Here is an 18225-nt window from a genome sequence, read left to right as displayed (position 1 = left end):
AAATCAGAGCCGACTATCGGCTACAGGAGGAAGAAGCCAGAGGCCATTCCCAATCCTGATTAGGAGATCAAAGGTGGAGAGGATCAGTAACATTAATTTTTTTCATGAGGCATATCAGAGGATCTGTCCTGGGACCAGCGTGTAAGTGCAACTACAGATAATGCCTCTACTTTCTCAGAAGTTTAGACAGATTCGACATGTCATCTAAAACTTTGACAAACTTCTATCGATGTGTAGTGGAGAGTATATTGACTGGCTGGATCACAACCTGGTATGGAAACACCAATGTACAGGAATGGAAAAGCCTACAGAGGCAAAGCTGCCCCCATCATTGAGTCCATCTACATTGTTCCCAATCTTTTTTATGCCATGGACCAATACATTAGGCAAAGGGTCATGGACCCCAAATTGGGAACCCCTAATCTTCTGAGTACTGCCACGAGAAAGTGCATCCATCATCAAGGACACCCACCATCCAGACCATGCTCTCTGCTCACTTCTACCATTGGGCAGGAGCTACAGAAGACTCAGGTCCCACACCACCAGGTTCAGGAACAGTTATTACCCCTCAACCATCAGGCTCCTGAACCAGTGTGGATAACTTCACTCACCACAATGAGCCTCAGGTCCCACACCACCAGGTTCAGGAACAGTTATTACCCCACAACCATCAGGCTCCTGAACCAGTGTGGATAACTTCACTCACCACGATGAGCCTCAGGTCCCACACCACCAGGTTCAGGGACAGTTATTACCCCACAACCATCAGGCTCCTGAACCAGTGTGGATAACTTCACTCACCACAATGAGCCTCAGGTCCCACACCACCAGGTTCAGGAACAGTTATTACCCCACAACCATCAGGCTCCTGAACCAGTATGGATAACTTCACTCACCACAATGAGCCTCAGGTCCCACACCACCAGGTTCAGGGACAGTTATTACCCCACAACCATCAGGCTCCTGAACCAGTGTGGATAACTTCACTCACCACAATGAGCCTCAGGTCCCACACCACCAGGTTCAGGGACAGTTATTACCCCACAACCATCAGGCCCCTGAACCAGTGTGGATAACTTCACTCACCACAATGAGCCTCAGGTCCCACACCACCAGGTTCAGGAACAGTTATTACCCCACAACCATCAGGCTCCTGAACCAGTGTGGATAACTTCACTCACCACAATGAGCCTCAGATCCCACACCACCAGGTTCAGGAACAGTTATTACCCCACAACCATCAGGCTCCTGAACCAGTGTGGATAACTTCACTCAGCACAATGAGCCTCAGGTCCCACACCACCAGGTTCAGGAACAGTTATTACCCCACAACCATCAGGCTCCTGAACTTCACTCACCACAACTCTGACCTGATTCCACAACCTACAGACTCACTTTCAAGGATTCGACAACTCATGATCCCAACATTAAATTATTTATTATTTTTCATTTACACAATTTATCTTCTTTTGCACATTGGTTGTTTGCCAGCCTTTCCATATGTATAGTTTTTTCATAAATTACATTTTATTTCTTTGTCTTCCCATGAATGCCTGCAAGGAAATGAATCTCGGGGTTGTAATATGGTTACATATACATACTTTGACAATACGTTTACTTCGAAGCTGCGCTCATCCAGGCAAGTGCCGATAGAAGTGGTGAATATTAGTGGTGAATATTGGAAGCTCGGGTTGAGGTGTTTGAAGTTGTGGTGTTCTGTGGTGTTGTTGAGTTCATGGTCTGTGATATTCTTGATGTAGGCCGAGGGGGTCCTATATAACCACGAGCACTGCCAGAGGGAAACACCAACAACTGCTCACTGAGGATGTCACCTCGAGTGGTGATGAAATGTCTGCAAGATCATTGCCAAGCTCGGCAAACACCACAACATCAATATAATTTCAGTTCTTTGTTTTAATTGCATATCTTCTGCGTTTTCAAGAATGTTATAGAAGGAGACCATTCATCCCATGATTTTAAACCTGACTTTAACCTTGGGAAAGCTGAGGGAAGATTTGATTGAGGTTTATAAAATTATGACATGCCTAGACAGACAGTCAGCATCTGTTTCCTGGGGTCAAAATGCCTACTACTAGAGGGCATTTCAAAGTTCAAAGTTCATTTATTATCAAAGTATGTATGTGAGCACGTGGCCAAGTGGTTAAGACATTGGACTAGCAGACCTGAAGGTCGTGAGTTCGAGCCCCAGCCGAGACAGCGTGTTGTGTCCTTGAGCAAGGCACTTGATCACACATTGCTCTGCTACAACACCGGTGCCAAGCTGTATGGGTCCTAATGCCCTTCCCTTGGACAACATCAGTGTCGTGGAGAGGGGAGACTTGCAGCATGGGCAACTGCTGGTCTTCCATACAACCTTGCCCAGGCCTGCGCCCTGGAGAGTGAAGACTTTCCAGGCGCAGATCCATGGTCTCGCAAGGCTAACGGATACCTTTATTTATTTATGTATACTATATAAAACATTAAGATTTGTCTCCTGACAGGCAGCCACAATACCAAGAAACCCAAAAGAACCCATTAATAAAAGACCGTCAAGCACCCATTGTGCAAAAAAAAACCGAGAGAGGAAAGTTTAAAAGTTACAAACAATCTATTTCACTGCATGTTTTTCTTCAAATTCAAGACCGTTTAATGTTATTTCCAGTACACAAGGGTAAAGGAGAATGAAATAGTGGTTACTCTGGATCTGATGCGGCAAAGAAAAACACAATAGGATAAAGAACACAATAATAATAAAAAAACACAATAAATATAAAGTGGCACTAGGCACAGGAGTGTCTGTACGTGAGATGCCTCTGGCGGGAAATGATAAAGAAGCGGTGGTTGGGGGTGTGGAAGGATGGGTTGGTAGGTGGAAGTGTTGATCAGCTTTACTGTCCTGTACACAACAAACAGGCCAAGGCCAACGCAGCCAATTACTACCCTCTCAGCTTCCTCGCAATCATCAGCAAAGTAATGGAGGGGTCATCAACAGTGCTATCACGCAGCACCTACTCGGCAGTAACCTGCTCACAGACGCCCAGTTTGTGTTCCGTCAAGGCCACTCAGCTCCAGACCTCATCACCTCCTTGGTCCAAACATGGACCAAAGAGATAAATGCCAGAGGTGAGAGTGATAGCCCTCAACACCAAGGCAGCACTTGACTGAGTATGGCATCAAGGTGCCCTAGCTAAAGTGGAGTTAATAGGAATTAGGGGAAAACCCTGCGCTGGTTAGAATCATACCTGACACAAAGGAAGATGGTTGTGGTGGTTGGAGGTCAATCATCTCATCCTCAGGACATCACTGCAGGAGTTCCTCAGGGAAGTGTCCAAGGACCAACCATCTTCAGCTGCTTCATCAATGACCTTCCTTCCATCATAAGGTCAGAAGTGGGGATGTTCGCAGATGACTGCACGATGTTCTGCACCATTCGTGACTCCTCAGATAGTGAAGCAGTTCATCCCCAAATGCAGCAGGACCAGGGACAATATCCAGGCTTGGGCTGACAACTGGCAAGTAACATTCAAGCCAGCAAGTTCCAGGCGATGACCATCTCCAACAAGAGAGGTTCTAACCATCGTCCCCCTAACATTCAGTGGCATCACCATCACTGAACCCCCTACTATCAACATCCTGGGGGGGTCACCATTGACAGGAAACTGAACTGGTCCAGCCATATAAACACCGTGTCTACCAGAGCAGGTCAAAGGCTAGGAATCCTGCAGCATGTAACCACCTCCAGACTCCCCAAAGCCTGTCCACCATCTACAAGGCTCAGGTCAGGAGTGTAATGGAATACCTGCCACTCACCTGGATGAGTGCAGCTCCATCAACACTCAAGCAGCTTGACACCATCCAGTACAAGGCAGCCCACTCAATTGGTACCCCTTCCACAAGCATCCAATCCCTCCACCATCAATGAACAGATGCAGCAGTGTGTACTATCTACAAGATGCACTGCAATAACACACTAAAGTTCCTAAGGCAGCACCTTCCAGACCCACGACCACTACCATCTAGAAGGACAAGAACAGCATATACCTGGGAACACCACCACTTAGAAATCTCCCTCCAAGTCACTCACTATCCTGACATGGAAATATATCGCCGTTCCTTCATTGTCACTGGGTCAAAATCATGGAATTCCCTCTCTAACAGCACAGTGGGTGTATCTACACCTCAGGGACTGCAGCAGTTCAAGAAGGCAGCTCATCACCACCTTCTCAAGGGCAATGAGGGATGGGCAATAAATGCTGGCTCAGCTGGCGATGCCCACATCCCACAAATGAATAAATAAAAAAGTACTGATGGTGGGGAGGGATGTGCCTGTGACGTATTGGGTTAAGTCCACTATTGTCTGCAGGGACTTTTAAGAGACTCTTAGACAGGCACATGGATGACAGAAAAATGGAGGGCTGTGTGGAGGGAAGGGTTAGTTTGATCTTGGAGTAGGCTATACGGTCAACACAACATAGTGGGTTGAAAGACCTGTACTATTGTGTATTCAACGTTCTTGCTCTTTCAGATGATCAGACTGTGATGCAACCAACCAGAACACCTTCGACAGTACATTGTGCTGACATTGTTGAGGGTTCAAAGGAGCTTCACGAAAATGATTCCAGGATTGAAAGGCTTAAGATTTGAGGAGAGTTTGTGGACTCTGGGCCTGTACTCATTGGAATTCAGAAGAATGAGGGGTGATCTCATTGAAACCTCTTGAATGGTGGAAGGCCTTGATGGAATGGATGAGGAGAGGATGTTTCTTACGGCGACGGAGTCTAGGATCAGAGGACACAGCCTCAGAATGGAGCAACATCCATTTAGAATGGAGATGAGGAGGGTGGTGAATCTGTGGAATTCGTTGCCACAGGCGGCTGTGGAGACCAAGTCTCTGTATGTACTTAAGGCCGAGGTTGATAGATTCTTGATTAGTCAGGGCATGAAGGGATACAGGGGGAAGGCATGAGACTGGGGCAGAGAGGGAAATGGATCAGTCATGATGAAATGGCGGAGCAGACTCGATGGGCAAATGGTAAGATTCTGCTCCTATATCTTATGGCCATACGGACTTCATTTAGAGATACATCACAGTAATTGTCCCTTCCAGCTCAGTGAGTCTGCACCACACAATTGCACCAATGTGACCAACTAACCTACGAAGCGGTACACGTGGGAGGAAACCGGAGCACGCGGGGCAAACCAACGCAGTCACATGGAGGACATACAAACTCCTTGTCGAGACAGGAGTTGGACCCAGGTTGCTGGGTCAGTAAAGCGCTGTGCTGGCAGCTACGCTACCTTGCCGAGCATTCGGTGCCAAGCCCAACCTCCTAAGTAAGGGCACTCACCCTGTGATCACATCTATTGCCTGCGTGGCTTCCCCTGCCCTCCAATGAAGAAACCTACTTACTGTCGCAAACGTATGGCTTGTCCCGGTCCTCCAGCGAAGTCGGTTCTTGCCTTTTCCTCATGCCTCCGATTCCACAGGTCTGGAAGGAAGAATGGAGGAGTTACGGTGGGCACAGACTCCCCTGGAGTGGGGGCAGGTGGGGGGAAGAGGGGGCCATGCTGAACCAAATCACAGAACCCACTGTCACTGAAGGGGGCTGGGAGAGAGCGAATCAGGCAGAACTGTTTCCAGTGGCTCGAGGACAATAAGGCAATCGTCAAAAAGACCAAACTGTTAAATTAGGAACAGCAGTAGGCCAGTCAGGCCCTCAGAAAAGTTTTATTGTTTTAACATGATTCTGGCTAATATCCTCCCCTTCACCTCCCTCTGGTTCCCCTCTCCTCATCTTCCAAGGTCCACTCTCCTCTCAGAATACTTCTTCTGCAGCCCTTTACCTCTTCCACTTATCACCTCCCACCTTCTTACTTCATCCCCACTCCCCCACCCACCTACTTCCCCCTCACCTGGTCTCACCTATCACCCGACAGCTTGTATCCCTCCCCCTCCCTCCACCTTCTTATTCTGGTGTCTGCCCCCTTCCTCTCCAGTCCCGACGAAGAGCCTCGGCCCAAAATGCCGACTGTTTATTCCTCACCATTGATGCTGCCTGACCTGCTGAGTTCCAGGACTTTGTGTGTGTTATTTTTTGAGTAATGGTCCTAGTTTTTATGTTGTTTGTTCTTTTTTTGAACCATAGAAACTACAGCACAGAAACAGGCCTTTTGGCCCTTGGCTGTGCTGAACCATTTTCTGCCTAGTCCCACTGACCTGCACACGGACCATATCCCTCCATACACCTCCCATCCATGTATCTGTCCAGTTTATTCTTAAATGTTAAAAAAGAACCCGCATTTACCACCTCGTCTGGCAGCTCATTCCATACTCCCACCACTCTCTGTGTGAAGAAGCCCCTCCTAATGTTCCCTTTAAACTTTTCCCCCCTCACTCTTAACCCATGTTCTCCGGTTTTTTTCTCCCCTTGCCTCAGTGGAAAAAGCCTGCTTGCATTCACTCTATCTATACCCATCATAATTTTATATACCTCTATCAAATCTCCCCTCATTCTTCTACGCTCCAGGGAATAAAGTCCTAACCTATTCAACCTTTCTCTGTAACTGAGCTTCTCAAGTCCCGGCAATATCCTTGTAAACCTTCTCTGCACTCTTTCAACCTTATTTATATCCTTCCTGTAATTTGGTGACCAAAACTGAACACAATACTCCAGATTCGGCCTCACCAATGCCTTATACAACCTCATCATAACATTCCAGCTCTTATACTCAATACTTTGATTAATAAAGGCCAATGTACCAAAAGCTCTCTTTATGACCCTATCTACCTGTGACGCCACTTTTAGGGAATTTTGTATCTGTATTCCCAGATCCCTCTGTTCCACTGCACTCCTCAGTGCCTTACCATTAACCTTGTATGTTCTACCTTGGTTTGTCCTTCCAACATTGAGTGTATGATAATTATCCATGAAAGGTTGGTTCCATGGTGTTTCTTTGTTTGGTGGCAGTCTGTGGGGCACGTGGCCAAGTGGTTAAGGTGTTCGTCTAGTGATCTGAAGGTCGCTAGTTCGAGCCTCAACTGTGGCAGCGTGTTTGTGCCCTTGAGCAAGGCACTTATTCACACATTGCTCTCGTGTCTGTGCGAGGAGTGGTGCCCCACACACTTCCAATCTGCGCCTTGTAAGGCATGAAAATGCCCAGCACAGGCCTCTCATGGTCTGAGTCGATGTTCTCTCCCTCCCTGTGGGGAAGATGAATCTCAGGGCTGTATACTCCTTACACACTTTCATAATAAATGTATGTTGAATCTCGTTGGGGATAAGAGGTGATGTATGAAGGTGTAAAAAAATTATTTTTCTTGTAGTTTAGCTTTCTCATGCTGGCTTTTATTTTTATATAATCATCTATATATTTTTGTAATTGTAATTGTTCAGTGAATTTTCCAGTAATTGCCACATGACTGCTTCTGCATTTTTTTTCTAGAAGCTTCTTAGCTTGTTTATTTTCCTGTAGCAGGAGTCATGCCACTTTAGTCTGGCTATTTTACAGGTTAATTCTTACCACAGGACCTCCAAGACGACCACAGCCTCGTCGTCGGGTTTGGAGGCTTGCGTGACTCAATGACCTGGCAAGCCATGTTGTCTGGGGTCAGGACTTTATGCTTTGGCTCTTGCTCGGGTCAAAGGGTAGAGGTCAGACTAGGAGTGGTCCACTCGTCCTCCAGGTTCACGGGTTCAGCTCAGGGCTAACAACTCTGACTAGTCAAACAAAATTGTTATGGAAACAGCAATGAAGAATCCTTCTACATCTGAGTGTGACAGCATTCCTGAGTCTCCACCCGGGTCTTACATGACTGACAGTAGTGAAAACCGAGAGGAAGCTACTGACACGATGAAGGAAGCCCTGAACACCACCAGAGATGGAGGACCTTCATTGTTCTCCTAAACGCCAGCGGTGTAACAGGCAGTAAGTAAGCAAGTGTTATCACTAGAATGTTATCTTCCTGGTCGGAGAAGACAACCACGACTTTTTTTGTCCTTGGCTCTTCTTCTCCATTCACAACAAATCAGCCAGAAGCAACGAGTTTTAAGGTTCTTTTTTTAACCTCCAATCCTCTGGATCGCAAAAAAAACCAAGATCCACCAGAGGTGAGAACTGTTTCTGGGGGTATGTGAGCCGTTCTATGCTGCTTGGAAGGAACGCAACAAAGAACTGTTTCAGGAAAACATTGGCAGGGACTTTTCCTGCAAGAGGCTTAAGTGCCACACTTGCCCATTTACCTCCTCCCTCACCTCTGTTCAGGGCCCCCAACAGTCCTTCCAGGTGAGGCAACACTTCACCTGCGAACCTACTGGGGTCCAGTGCTCCCGATGAAGCTTCCTCAACGTTGGTGAGACCCACTGGAAATCGGGGACTGCTCTCTTGAGCACCTCCGCTCCACCCACCAAAAATGGAACCTCCCAGTGGTCAAACACTTTAATTCCAATTCCCATTCTGACAAATTGGTCTACGGCCTCCTCTTGTGCCAAGAAGTAGCCACCCTCGGGGTGGAGGAGCAACATCATACATCCTGTCTGGGCAGCATCTGACCTGATGGCATGGATATCTATTTCTCCTTCCAGTTAAAATAAATTCCTCCTCTCTCCCCTCTCCTTCTATTCCCCACTCTGGCCTCTTACCTCTTCACCTGCCTATCACCTCCCTAAGTCCCCTCCTCCTTCCCTTTCTCTTCTGGTCCACTCTCCTCTCCTATCCTCTCCAGCCCTTTACCTTTCCCACCCACCTGGCTTCACCCATCACCTTCCAGCTAGCCTCCTTCCCCTCCCCCCACCTTTTTTATTCTGGCATCTTCCCCCTTCCTCTCCAGTCCTAAAGAAACGTCTCAGTCTGAAATGTCAACACGAAATTTTCACACATGCTGTCCGACCTGCTGAGTTCCTCCAGCATTTTGTGTGTATAGCTAGAGATTTGCAGGGATTTGGGAAATTGTCAGGGCATTTAACACAGGGAGAACAGATGGACTCTGTGTGCATTGGGCGCAGTTACTCTGTAACACATTCGCCCCACCCCACCTTCATCAGTACACAAGAGACTGCAGATGCTGAAGACACACACAGACTACTGGAGGTCTCAGCAGGTCAGGTAGCATCTGTGGAGGGAAATGAACAGTTAATATTTTGGGTCCCTGAAGGGACTTCACCCTCTATAAATTTGCTGATGAGACAGCTATCGTTGGCACAATTTCAGATGGTGACGAAAGGGCGTACAGGAGCAAGACAGATCAGCTGGTTGAGAGGTGTCGCAGCAACAGCCTTGCCCTCAATGTCAGTAAGACCAAAGAACTGATTGTGGACTTCAGAAAGGGTAGGTCAAGGAAACACACACCAGTCCTCAACGAGGGATCAGAAGTGGGGAGAGCGAGCAACTTCAAATTCTGGGGTGTCAATATCTCTGAGGATCTAACCCAGACCCAACATATCGGTGAAGGTACAAAGGTGGTATGACAGCGGCTATATTTCATTAGGAGTTTGAGGAAATTTGGTATAACACCAAAGCCAAATACAAATTTCTGCAGGTGTATCATGGAGAGCATTCCGACTGGCTGTATCACCATCTGGTATGGCGGGGGCAGACAGCTACTGCACAGGATCGAGATAAGCTACGGAAAATGGTGAACTCAGACAGCTCCAGCAGGGGAACTAGCCTCCATAGTATCCAGGACATCTTCAAGGAACGACGCCTCAAATAGGCGGTATCCATCACAAAGGTCCCCCATCACTCAGGACATGCTCCCTTCTCATTGCTGCCATCAGGGAGGAGGTACAGAAGCCTGAAGACACACACTCAATGATTCAGGAACAACTTCTTCCCCTCTGCCATCCAATTTCTGAATGGACATTGAACCCATGAAGACTACTTCACTATCTCTTTTCTCTTTTTGCACTATTTAACATTTTAAATACATACACACACACACACACACACACACACACACAGTATATATACTTACTGTATTTTACTATGTATTGGAATGTACTGCTGCCATTTAACAGCTGTTTCTGAAATACTCAAACCATCCCGTCTGGCATCAACAATCATTTCACGGTCAAAGTCACTTGGATCACATTTCTCCCCATTCTGATGTTTGGTCTGAACAACAGCTGAACCTTTTGACCGTGTCTGCTTGCTTTTATGCAGTGAGCTACTGCCACATGATTGGCTGACTAGATATTTGCATCAATGATCAAGTGTAAGAAATGTATCTAATAAAGTGGCCACTAGGCACCCCCATGTCCCAAGTTCTTTCAGAGCTTCACAAACATGTTCCCTTCAGGTGACTCTTGTTGTAACTGAGTTGAAGGTGTGAGGGCTAAGTATTTTATAGGACCCTGAGGGGTAATTTCTTCACACAGAGGGTGGTGTGTCCCTGGAATGAGCTGCCAGAGGAGGTGATAGAGATGGGTAAAATTACATTTCAAAGATACTTGAGAGACACATAAATAGGAAAGGTGCAGAAGGATACAGGCCAAACACAGGCCAGTAGAGTCATAGAATCATAGAAAAATACAGCTCAGAAACAAGCCCTTTGGCCCATCTAATCTGTGCTGAACCATTTAAACCGCCCACTCCTTTTGACTTGCATCAGGACCATAGCCCTCCATACCCCTACCATCCATGTACCTATCCAAACTTCTCTTCAATGTTGAAATACGTCCGCTGGCAGTTTGTTCCACACTCTCACCGCCCTTTGAGTGAAGAAATTTCCCCTCACGTTCCCCTTAAAATTTTCACCTTTTATCCTTAACCCATGACCTCCAATTGTAGCTCCATCCAAACTCAGTGGAAAAAGCCCACTTTCATTGACCTTATCTATACCCCTCATAATTTTGTAAACCTCTATCAAAGCTTCTCTCAATCTTCTACGTTCTAAGGAATACAGTCCAACCCTATTCAAGCTTTCCTAATAACTCAGGTCCTCCAGACCCGGCAACATCCTTGTAAGTTTTCTCTGGACTCTTTCAACCTTCTTTACACCTTTCCTGTAGGGACCAAAACTGCACACGATACTCCAAATTAGGCCTCACCAACGTCTTATACAACTTCAACATAACATCCCATCTCCTGTACTCAATACTTCAATCTATGAAAGTCAATGTGCCAAAAGCTTTATTTACAACCCTGACAAACTGCGACGCTACTTTCAATGAATTAGGGACCTATATTCTCTGATCCCTCTGTTCTACCTCACTCCTCAGTGCCCTACCACTCACTGTGTGAGACCTACCCTGCCTGTTCCTACCTAAGTGTTAACACCTCACACTTGTCTGCATTAAATTCCACCCGCCATTTCTCCTGCTGGTCCAGTATCGGCCGCAAGCCATGATAGCCTTCCTCGCTGTCCACTACACCGCCAATCTTAGTGTAATCCACAAATTTGCTGATCCAGTTAACCACATTGTCATCCAGATTCAATGGACTGAAAGGCATGTGTCTGTACTGCGTAACTCCGTGACTGCAAAAAGGGCCATTTGGCCCACACTGTCAATGCTGCCTTTCTGTATCTCGCTTGCTGCTGCCACAGAAGGTGTCTGTCTGTGACGGATCTCTCACCCGCTGCTCCCAAGGAAAGACCTCTGCCTCGAGATGGTTTCTCCCTCCCACGATGTTTCTGGAGGATGTTACCAAAGGTCTGTATCTACGATTTATGGATTGGGCTGCAGTTCAAATTGGACTCTTTCAGTATTATGTTTTTATTCTATGCTTTCGCCCATTCTTTCTGGTTTCCATTTGTGCAATATGTTAGTTTTTCTCGCATGGGGGCGGGGTTTGATGTTCTTGTTGCCGCTTGCACAATTTCTTTTTTGAATGGGAGGGGTTTGATGCATGGGAGGGTTATTTTTTTTTGCTGTTTGCACGACTTGTTAGATTTTTGAGTGATGGAGTGTCTGATGTTTTTCTATGAACAGGTTTCATGTTTTTTCTTTGTTTCGTGACTGGATGGAGAAGACAAATCTCAGGGTTGTATACTGCACACGTACTTTGAAAAGAGATGTACCTTGGACATTGAACCTTGCACACAGTACTGCAAGGCTTCCCAACTCGGCCCCTTCAGACCCCGTTCCCAGCATGGGCCTTGTGACAGGAGGGAGAGGGTGAGTCCCCAGCCCTTTCACCTTCACCCAACACTGGTTATCAGGCAGGCCTATGGTGAACTACAGATCAATGGAAAACACTCACTCGCCCTTTGGTTTTACTTTTCCTCTTCGGCGCGTCCTCCTCCAGATCATCCACCTCGATCTCATGAGGGAAGTCACTCGCCAAGATTCTCTGCGGGAGAACAATTGAAATTGGAAAACAACGTCAGGCTCCACTTATGGCTGGAGGTCTCATCACATGACCTCCCACTGCCATTCAGTCATTGGCAGTGCAACATGTCAATCATGACAAGCATTTCCCCCCCCCACTGCATCACTACCATTGGTCACTAGACATGTCAATCTTCATAAGACCATTTGCCCTCCCTTCCACCTCTTGCCATTGGTCAGCTGGTTTGTCAATCCTCACAAAGTCCTCCCAGTTTCTGATATTATTCACGTACTCATCACCTGCCTATCACCCCCCTCAACTGGATCCACCTATTACCTGCCAGTTCTTCTCCACTGCGTCTCCCTATCTTTTTATAATGGCTTTTTCCCCATTTTCTTTCTACTCCAGCCTCAGCATAAAACATCGACTGTCAATTTCCCTCCATTGATGTTGCCTGACCTGCTGAGGTACTCCAGCACTTCCAGTCTACAAGCCTTCTGTATACTGCCATTGGTTGACAGTTACGTCAATCATCACAAGGCCTCAACTTGAGCTGAAATTTGCCTTGGGGGGGGAAAATCCCCTCCCTCCATTGGTTACCAAATGTAGTCAATCCTCATGGGCTACACATCCAAACTCATTCCATTGATTGTCTGGCCAGCTAACCTCATAGGGCAGCAGATGCAATGTTTTGAGTCGAAAACCTTCATGGGACACCAACTCCTTTTCTTCCCACAGATGCTGCCTGACCCGCTAAGTATTTTCTATTTTTATTTCAGATTTTCCATCACATCATCCAGTCTTGGCCTGAAACATCAACCACTTATTCCCCTCCGTGGACGCTGCCTGGCTTGTTTGTTCTGTCACTCACAAAGAGCTCCCTTCTCTTCAAACAGTTTGGAAGCTCCATTTTGCGACTGGTCAGTCGAAGGTCCCCACTGACTCCAGGATCGCCACGGCAAATGCCCGTCTCGCACAGCCCAATAACTCCGCATGACCCACCTGGCATTCACTGATGCTCTCCTCGTCCTTGGCCTCTGCCTTTTTCTCCACTGTCTCCCCGCAGAGGAGAGCCTCCAGGGCAGGTCCCTCCGGGAGTAATCCCTCTTTCTTCAGGGTCACCTCCGTATCTGAGCAATGACAGTGAGAAGCAAAGGCATTGGACACCTTGCCGACATCTTCAACCCAGCATTGCATTTTCAACACCCACTACTCTTTGGGCGTTACCATAGCAAAGGGCGCAGAGAAGAGGAGGAACTTGTCCTTGATACAGGCCACAACCCAGCTCCCCCCCCAATCTAAACGTCAGTTCCATTGACATTGCAATGTACAGCTACACCTATGATGCCTGTTTAAAGATAAAAATTGGGTTTAATTGTCAGATGTACGTCAAAAGTTAAAGTGAAATGCAGTAATGGTGTCAAATCAAACCGGTGAGGATGTGTTGAGGGCAGCCTGCCATACTTCCAACACCAGTTCAGCATCTCACAACTCATTAACACTAACCCATAAGCCTTCGGAATGTGGGAGGAAACCAGGGCACCAGGAGGAAACCCACAGAGAATGTACAGACCCCTGACAGGCACCGGTAGGAATGGAACGGAGCAACTGGTGATCACTGGTGCTGTAAAGCGATTGTACTAGCCGCTATGATACTGTGTCACCACCATGACTGAGAACAGTATATTTATGAGAGGCAGTGAAATGAACTGAATTGACTTTATTTCTTACATACTTCACATACACGAGGAGTAAAAACCTTTATGTTACGTCTCTGTCTAAATGTGCAATGTGCAATCATAGTAATTTATAAGAATTGGTCAATGTAATATAGAGTACACTCATATCAGCGTGAGTTCATCAGTCTGACGGCCTGGTGGAAGAAGCTGTCCCGGAGCCTGTTGGCCCTGGCTTTTATGCTGCGGTACCGTTTCCCAGATGGTAGCAGCTGGAACAGTTTGTGGTTGGGGTGACTCGGATCCCAATGATCCTACGGGCCCTTTTTCACACCTGTCCTTGTAAATGTCCTAAATGATGGGAAGTTCACAACTACAGATGTGCTGGGCTGTCCGCACCACTCTCTGTAGAGTCCTGCGATTGAGGGAGGTACAGTTCCCATACCAGGCAATGATGCAGCCAGTCAGGATGCTCTCAATTGTGTCCCTATAGAAAGTTCTTAGGACTTGGGGGCCCATACCAAACTTTTTCAACCATCTGAGCTGAAAGAGGCGCTGTTGTTCTTTTCACCACACAGCTGGTCTGTACAGACCACATGAGGTCCTCAGTGATGAGGATGCCGAGGAATTTAAAGCTGTTTACCCTCTCAAGCCCAGATCCATCGATTTCAGTAGGGGTTAGCCCTATTTCTTACATCCAGAGATAGGGTAGATCATCTCCCAGGGTAGAAATATGAAGCACAGTCCTGTGCAAAAGTCATACATAGCTGGGGTGCCTAAAACTTTTACACAGAACTGCATTGGTCAACGTGGAGCGAAGGCCAGTTTGTAAATCTGGCAGGAGCAAAGAATGTTGGGAATGGCGAGGAAGGAGCGCAGCGGGAAGGGTGGGAGACAGGTGACAGAGGAGCACCAGGGGTGGTGGGGGGGTAGGGGTGTGTCTGAACCACTGCCAACCCCAGCCCTGAAACACCGGTCAAGGTCATTTGATTCCAAACAATTGGTTAATTGGTCATTACAGAATGTCTCTCTGGTGCTCCCCGCTCCCTCCCCTCTCCCTTCCCCTTTTCCCAACCATGATTCCCCTCTCCCTGTCCCCTTTCCCACTCTCAGTCCACAATAGAGACTCATATCAGAATCAGGTTTATCATCACTCACACATCATGAATCTTGTATTTTTTTTTTCCACAAGCAGTACAGTGCAATACACACAATTACTACAGTACTGTGTAAAAGTCTTTAGGCTCTGTAGATATATACACACAGACATACATATATGCTGTGTTGGTGTGTGGCCAAGTGGTTAAGGCATTCGTCTAGTGATCTGAAGGTCGCTAGTTCGAGCCTTGGCTGAGGCAGCATGTTGTGTCCTGAGCAAGGCACTTAACCACACATTGCTCTGCGATGACACCAGTGCCAAGCTGTATGGGTCCTAATGCCATTCCCTTGGACAACATTGGTGGCGTGGACTGGGGAGATTTGCAGCATGGGCAACTGCTGGTCTTCCATACAACCTTGCCCAGGCGCTTGTGCCCTGGAAACCTTCCAAGGTGCAAAACCAAGGTCTCACGAGACTAACGGTTGCCTATACACATACATATAAGTGTCTAGGATTTCTGCACAGTACTGTACACAGTACTCCAAGTGAGGTCTACCCAATGGTGCAACACGACGTACCAACACTTGTACAGCAGCAGAGTGGACCGCGTGGGTTTTCTCAGTCAAAGACGTAAGAGTTAGGTTTATTAACTTGAGAGTTGCCCCCGACACATCCTCAACACAATCTACACATTTCACTGTATGTTTTGATGTACATGTGACAAATAATTTTATCTTTAAGATCTTTAAACTTTGTACTCAAGGACCTTAAGCAGATACCGCCAGGCTCAAGGACAGCTCTTACCTCACTGTCACAAGACTAGTACATGATTCCCGTGGTGGGGTGGAGATATGCCTCTACCTCCTAAGGAGATGCAAGGCGTGCCTTCCCTCCACTAGGCTGCAGGCTCCCCTTGGCAGGGTACAGCACCTCCCCATGGTTCATGTGAAGCCACGGAAGCAGGTGGTGGATGGTCGTATGAGCAGCTGGTGCAAATCACAAGTCCTGGGTATGCGACCACCGACGCCAGGCAGACAGTCTCTGAAGATCAGGGATGGGGTCATCCCTCCAAGAGGACCACAACCTTGTCTTGGTTTGAAGGCTTGCATGCCTCAATGACCCAGAGAACTATCTTGGCCCTTGGTCGGGTCACCATGCCAAACAGGTCAAAGGTTAGAGGCCAGACTAAGAATGGTCCACCTGTCCTCCAGGGTCAGGGGTTAAGCTCAGGGCCAACAACCCTGACTGGTCAAACAAAATTGTAGGAACCCTCCTACATCTGAGTGTGACGGTATTCCTGAGTCTCTACCCGGAAGTTGTGTGACTGACAGTAGTGAAAACAAGAGGGAGCTACTGACATGATGAAGGAAGCCTTGAACACTACCAGAGATGGAGGACCTAATCGTCTCTACATGTCAGTTGCGCATCAGGCAGTAGGTAGGCAGGAGCCACTCATCTTGTAAAGACACTGCCCAGAAGATGACAATGGCAAACCACTTCTGTAGAATACATTTGCCAATAACAATCATGGTCAAGACCATGACTGCCTATGGCACACAATGAAAGATCCAGATGAACTCCGGATCTTGTAACCTACCTCGCACTCTACAGTTTACAAACTTGCTAACAATACAGCTACTTATTGGCAGAGTCTCGGATGGCACAAGAGGGCATTGAGGAGTGAGATAGATCAGCTAGTTGAGTGGCGTTGCAGCAACAACCCGGCACTCAATGTCAGTAAGACCAAAGAACTGATGGCGGACTGCAGGCAGGGTAAGATGAAGGAACACGAACCAATCCTCATAGAGGGTTCAGAAGTGGAGAGAGCCAGCAATTTCAAGTCCCTGGTTGTTAATATCTCTAAGGATCTATCTTGGACCCAACATATTGATGCGGCTACAAAGAAGGCGAGACGGTGGCTATATTTCTTTAGAAGTATGAGGAGATTTGGTTTGTCACCAAAAGCATTCAGAAATTTCTTTGGATGTACCATGAAGAGTATTCCAGCCGGCTGCATAACTGTCTGATATGATGGGGAAGGCAACCACACAGAACTGGAATAAGCTGCAGAGAGTTGTAAACTCAGTCAGCTCCATCATGGGCACTAGCTTCCATAGTGTCCAGGACATCTTCAAGGAGCGACGCCTCAAAAAGGCAACATCCATCATTAAGGACCCCCCCCCCCCATCACCCAGGTCATACCTTGTTCTCATTGCTACCATCCGAAAGGAGATACAGGAACTTGAAAACACCCACTCAATGATTCAGGAACAGCTTCTTCCCCTCTGCCATCCGATTTTGCAATGGACATTGAACCCACGAACACTACCTCACTACTTTTTTTTATTTCTGCTTTTAACTAATTTAACTATTTAGTATATATATTTACTTTAATTCATGTTTTTCTCTATTATTTACAACATATGCTGGTGATATCAAACCTGATTCTAATTCTCTGGAGCTGTTACACTTCATACTGTGATATATTTTTACCTTGTTGCACTCGGTGCACTGTGCAGTGAGTTCAGTTTTATATATGAATCGCATGTACATTGAAATAGAGTCTGCATAGGTTTCACTCCCTGGCTAACCATATAGAGCAGGAGCTCCCAACCTGGATTCCAAGGAACCTCTGCTTCATGGTATTGGTCCATGGCATAAGGAAGGTTGGGAACTCCTGACTTGGAGGTTTATAAAATCATTTGGGACATAGGTAAGGATCATGGTCTGTCACCGAGGGTGGGATGGGGGTGTGACACTGGAGGACAGGGGTTTAAGGTGAGATGGAAGGGATTTATAGGGGCCCTAAGGGGCAGATCTTTCACACAGAGCATGATGGATGTGTTGTATGAGCTGCCAGTGAAATTGGAAAAGGTGGGCACAGTTACAAACTTTAGTGCGGCACGGTAGTGTAGTAGTTGGCACAACGCTTTACAGTACAGGCAACCCGGGTTCAATTCCCGTCACTGCCTGTAAGGAGTTTGTACGTTCTCCCCGTGACCGTGTGGGTTTCCTCCGGGTGCTCCGGTTTCCTCCCAGAGTCCAAAGACGGCCCGGTTGGGAGGTTAATTGGTCATTATAAATTGTCTCGTGATTAGGCTCGGGTTAAATTGGGGGAGGACTGACTGGTGTGGCTCGAAGAGCCGATTCCAAGTTGTAGATTCCACGTAGAGACACTTGGTG

At 47.1% G+C, this 18225-nt stretch overlaps 1 protein-coding gene across 1 annotated transcript in view; it reads right to left on the bottom strand.

The window, feature by feature from the left end:
* LOC134354575 (zinc finger protein neuro-d4-like) overlaps positions 1–18225 on the bottom strand; it is a 170263-nt gene that overhangs the window by 63335 nt on the left and 88703 nt on the right. The window contains exons 4-6 of the mRNA XM_063063510.1: positions 13270–13397; positions 12199–12288; positions 5411–5489 (exon numbers count right to left, since the gene is read on the bottom strand). Coding sequence (XP_062919580.1) covers positions 5411–5489; positions 12199–12288; positions 13270–13397 — 297 coding nt within the window. The remainder of the gene's footprint in view (positions 1–5410; positions 5490–12198; positions 12289–13269; positions 13398–18225) is intronic.

The sequence above is a fragment of the Mobula hypostoma genome, chromosome 12 (assembly GCF_963921235.1).
Source record: "Mobula hypostoma chromosome 12, sMobHyp1.1, whole genome shotgun sequence".
NCBI classification, from domain to species: domain Eukaryota; kingdom Metazoa; phylum Chordata; class Chondrichthyes; order Myliobatiformes; family Myliobatidae; genus Mobula; species Mobula hypostoma.
The sequence above is the reverse complement of the archived record's forward strand: the minus strand, read 5'-3'. Positions and strand labels throughout refer to the sequence as shown.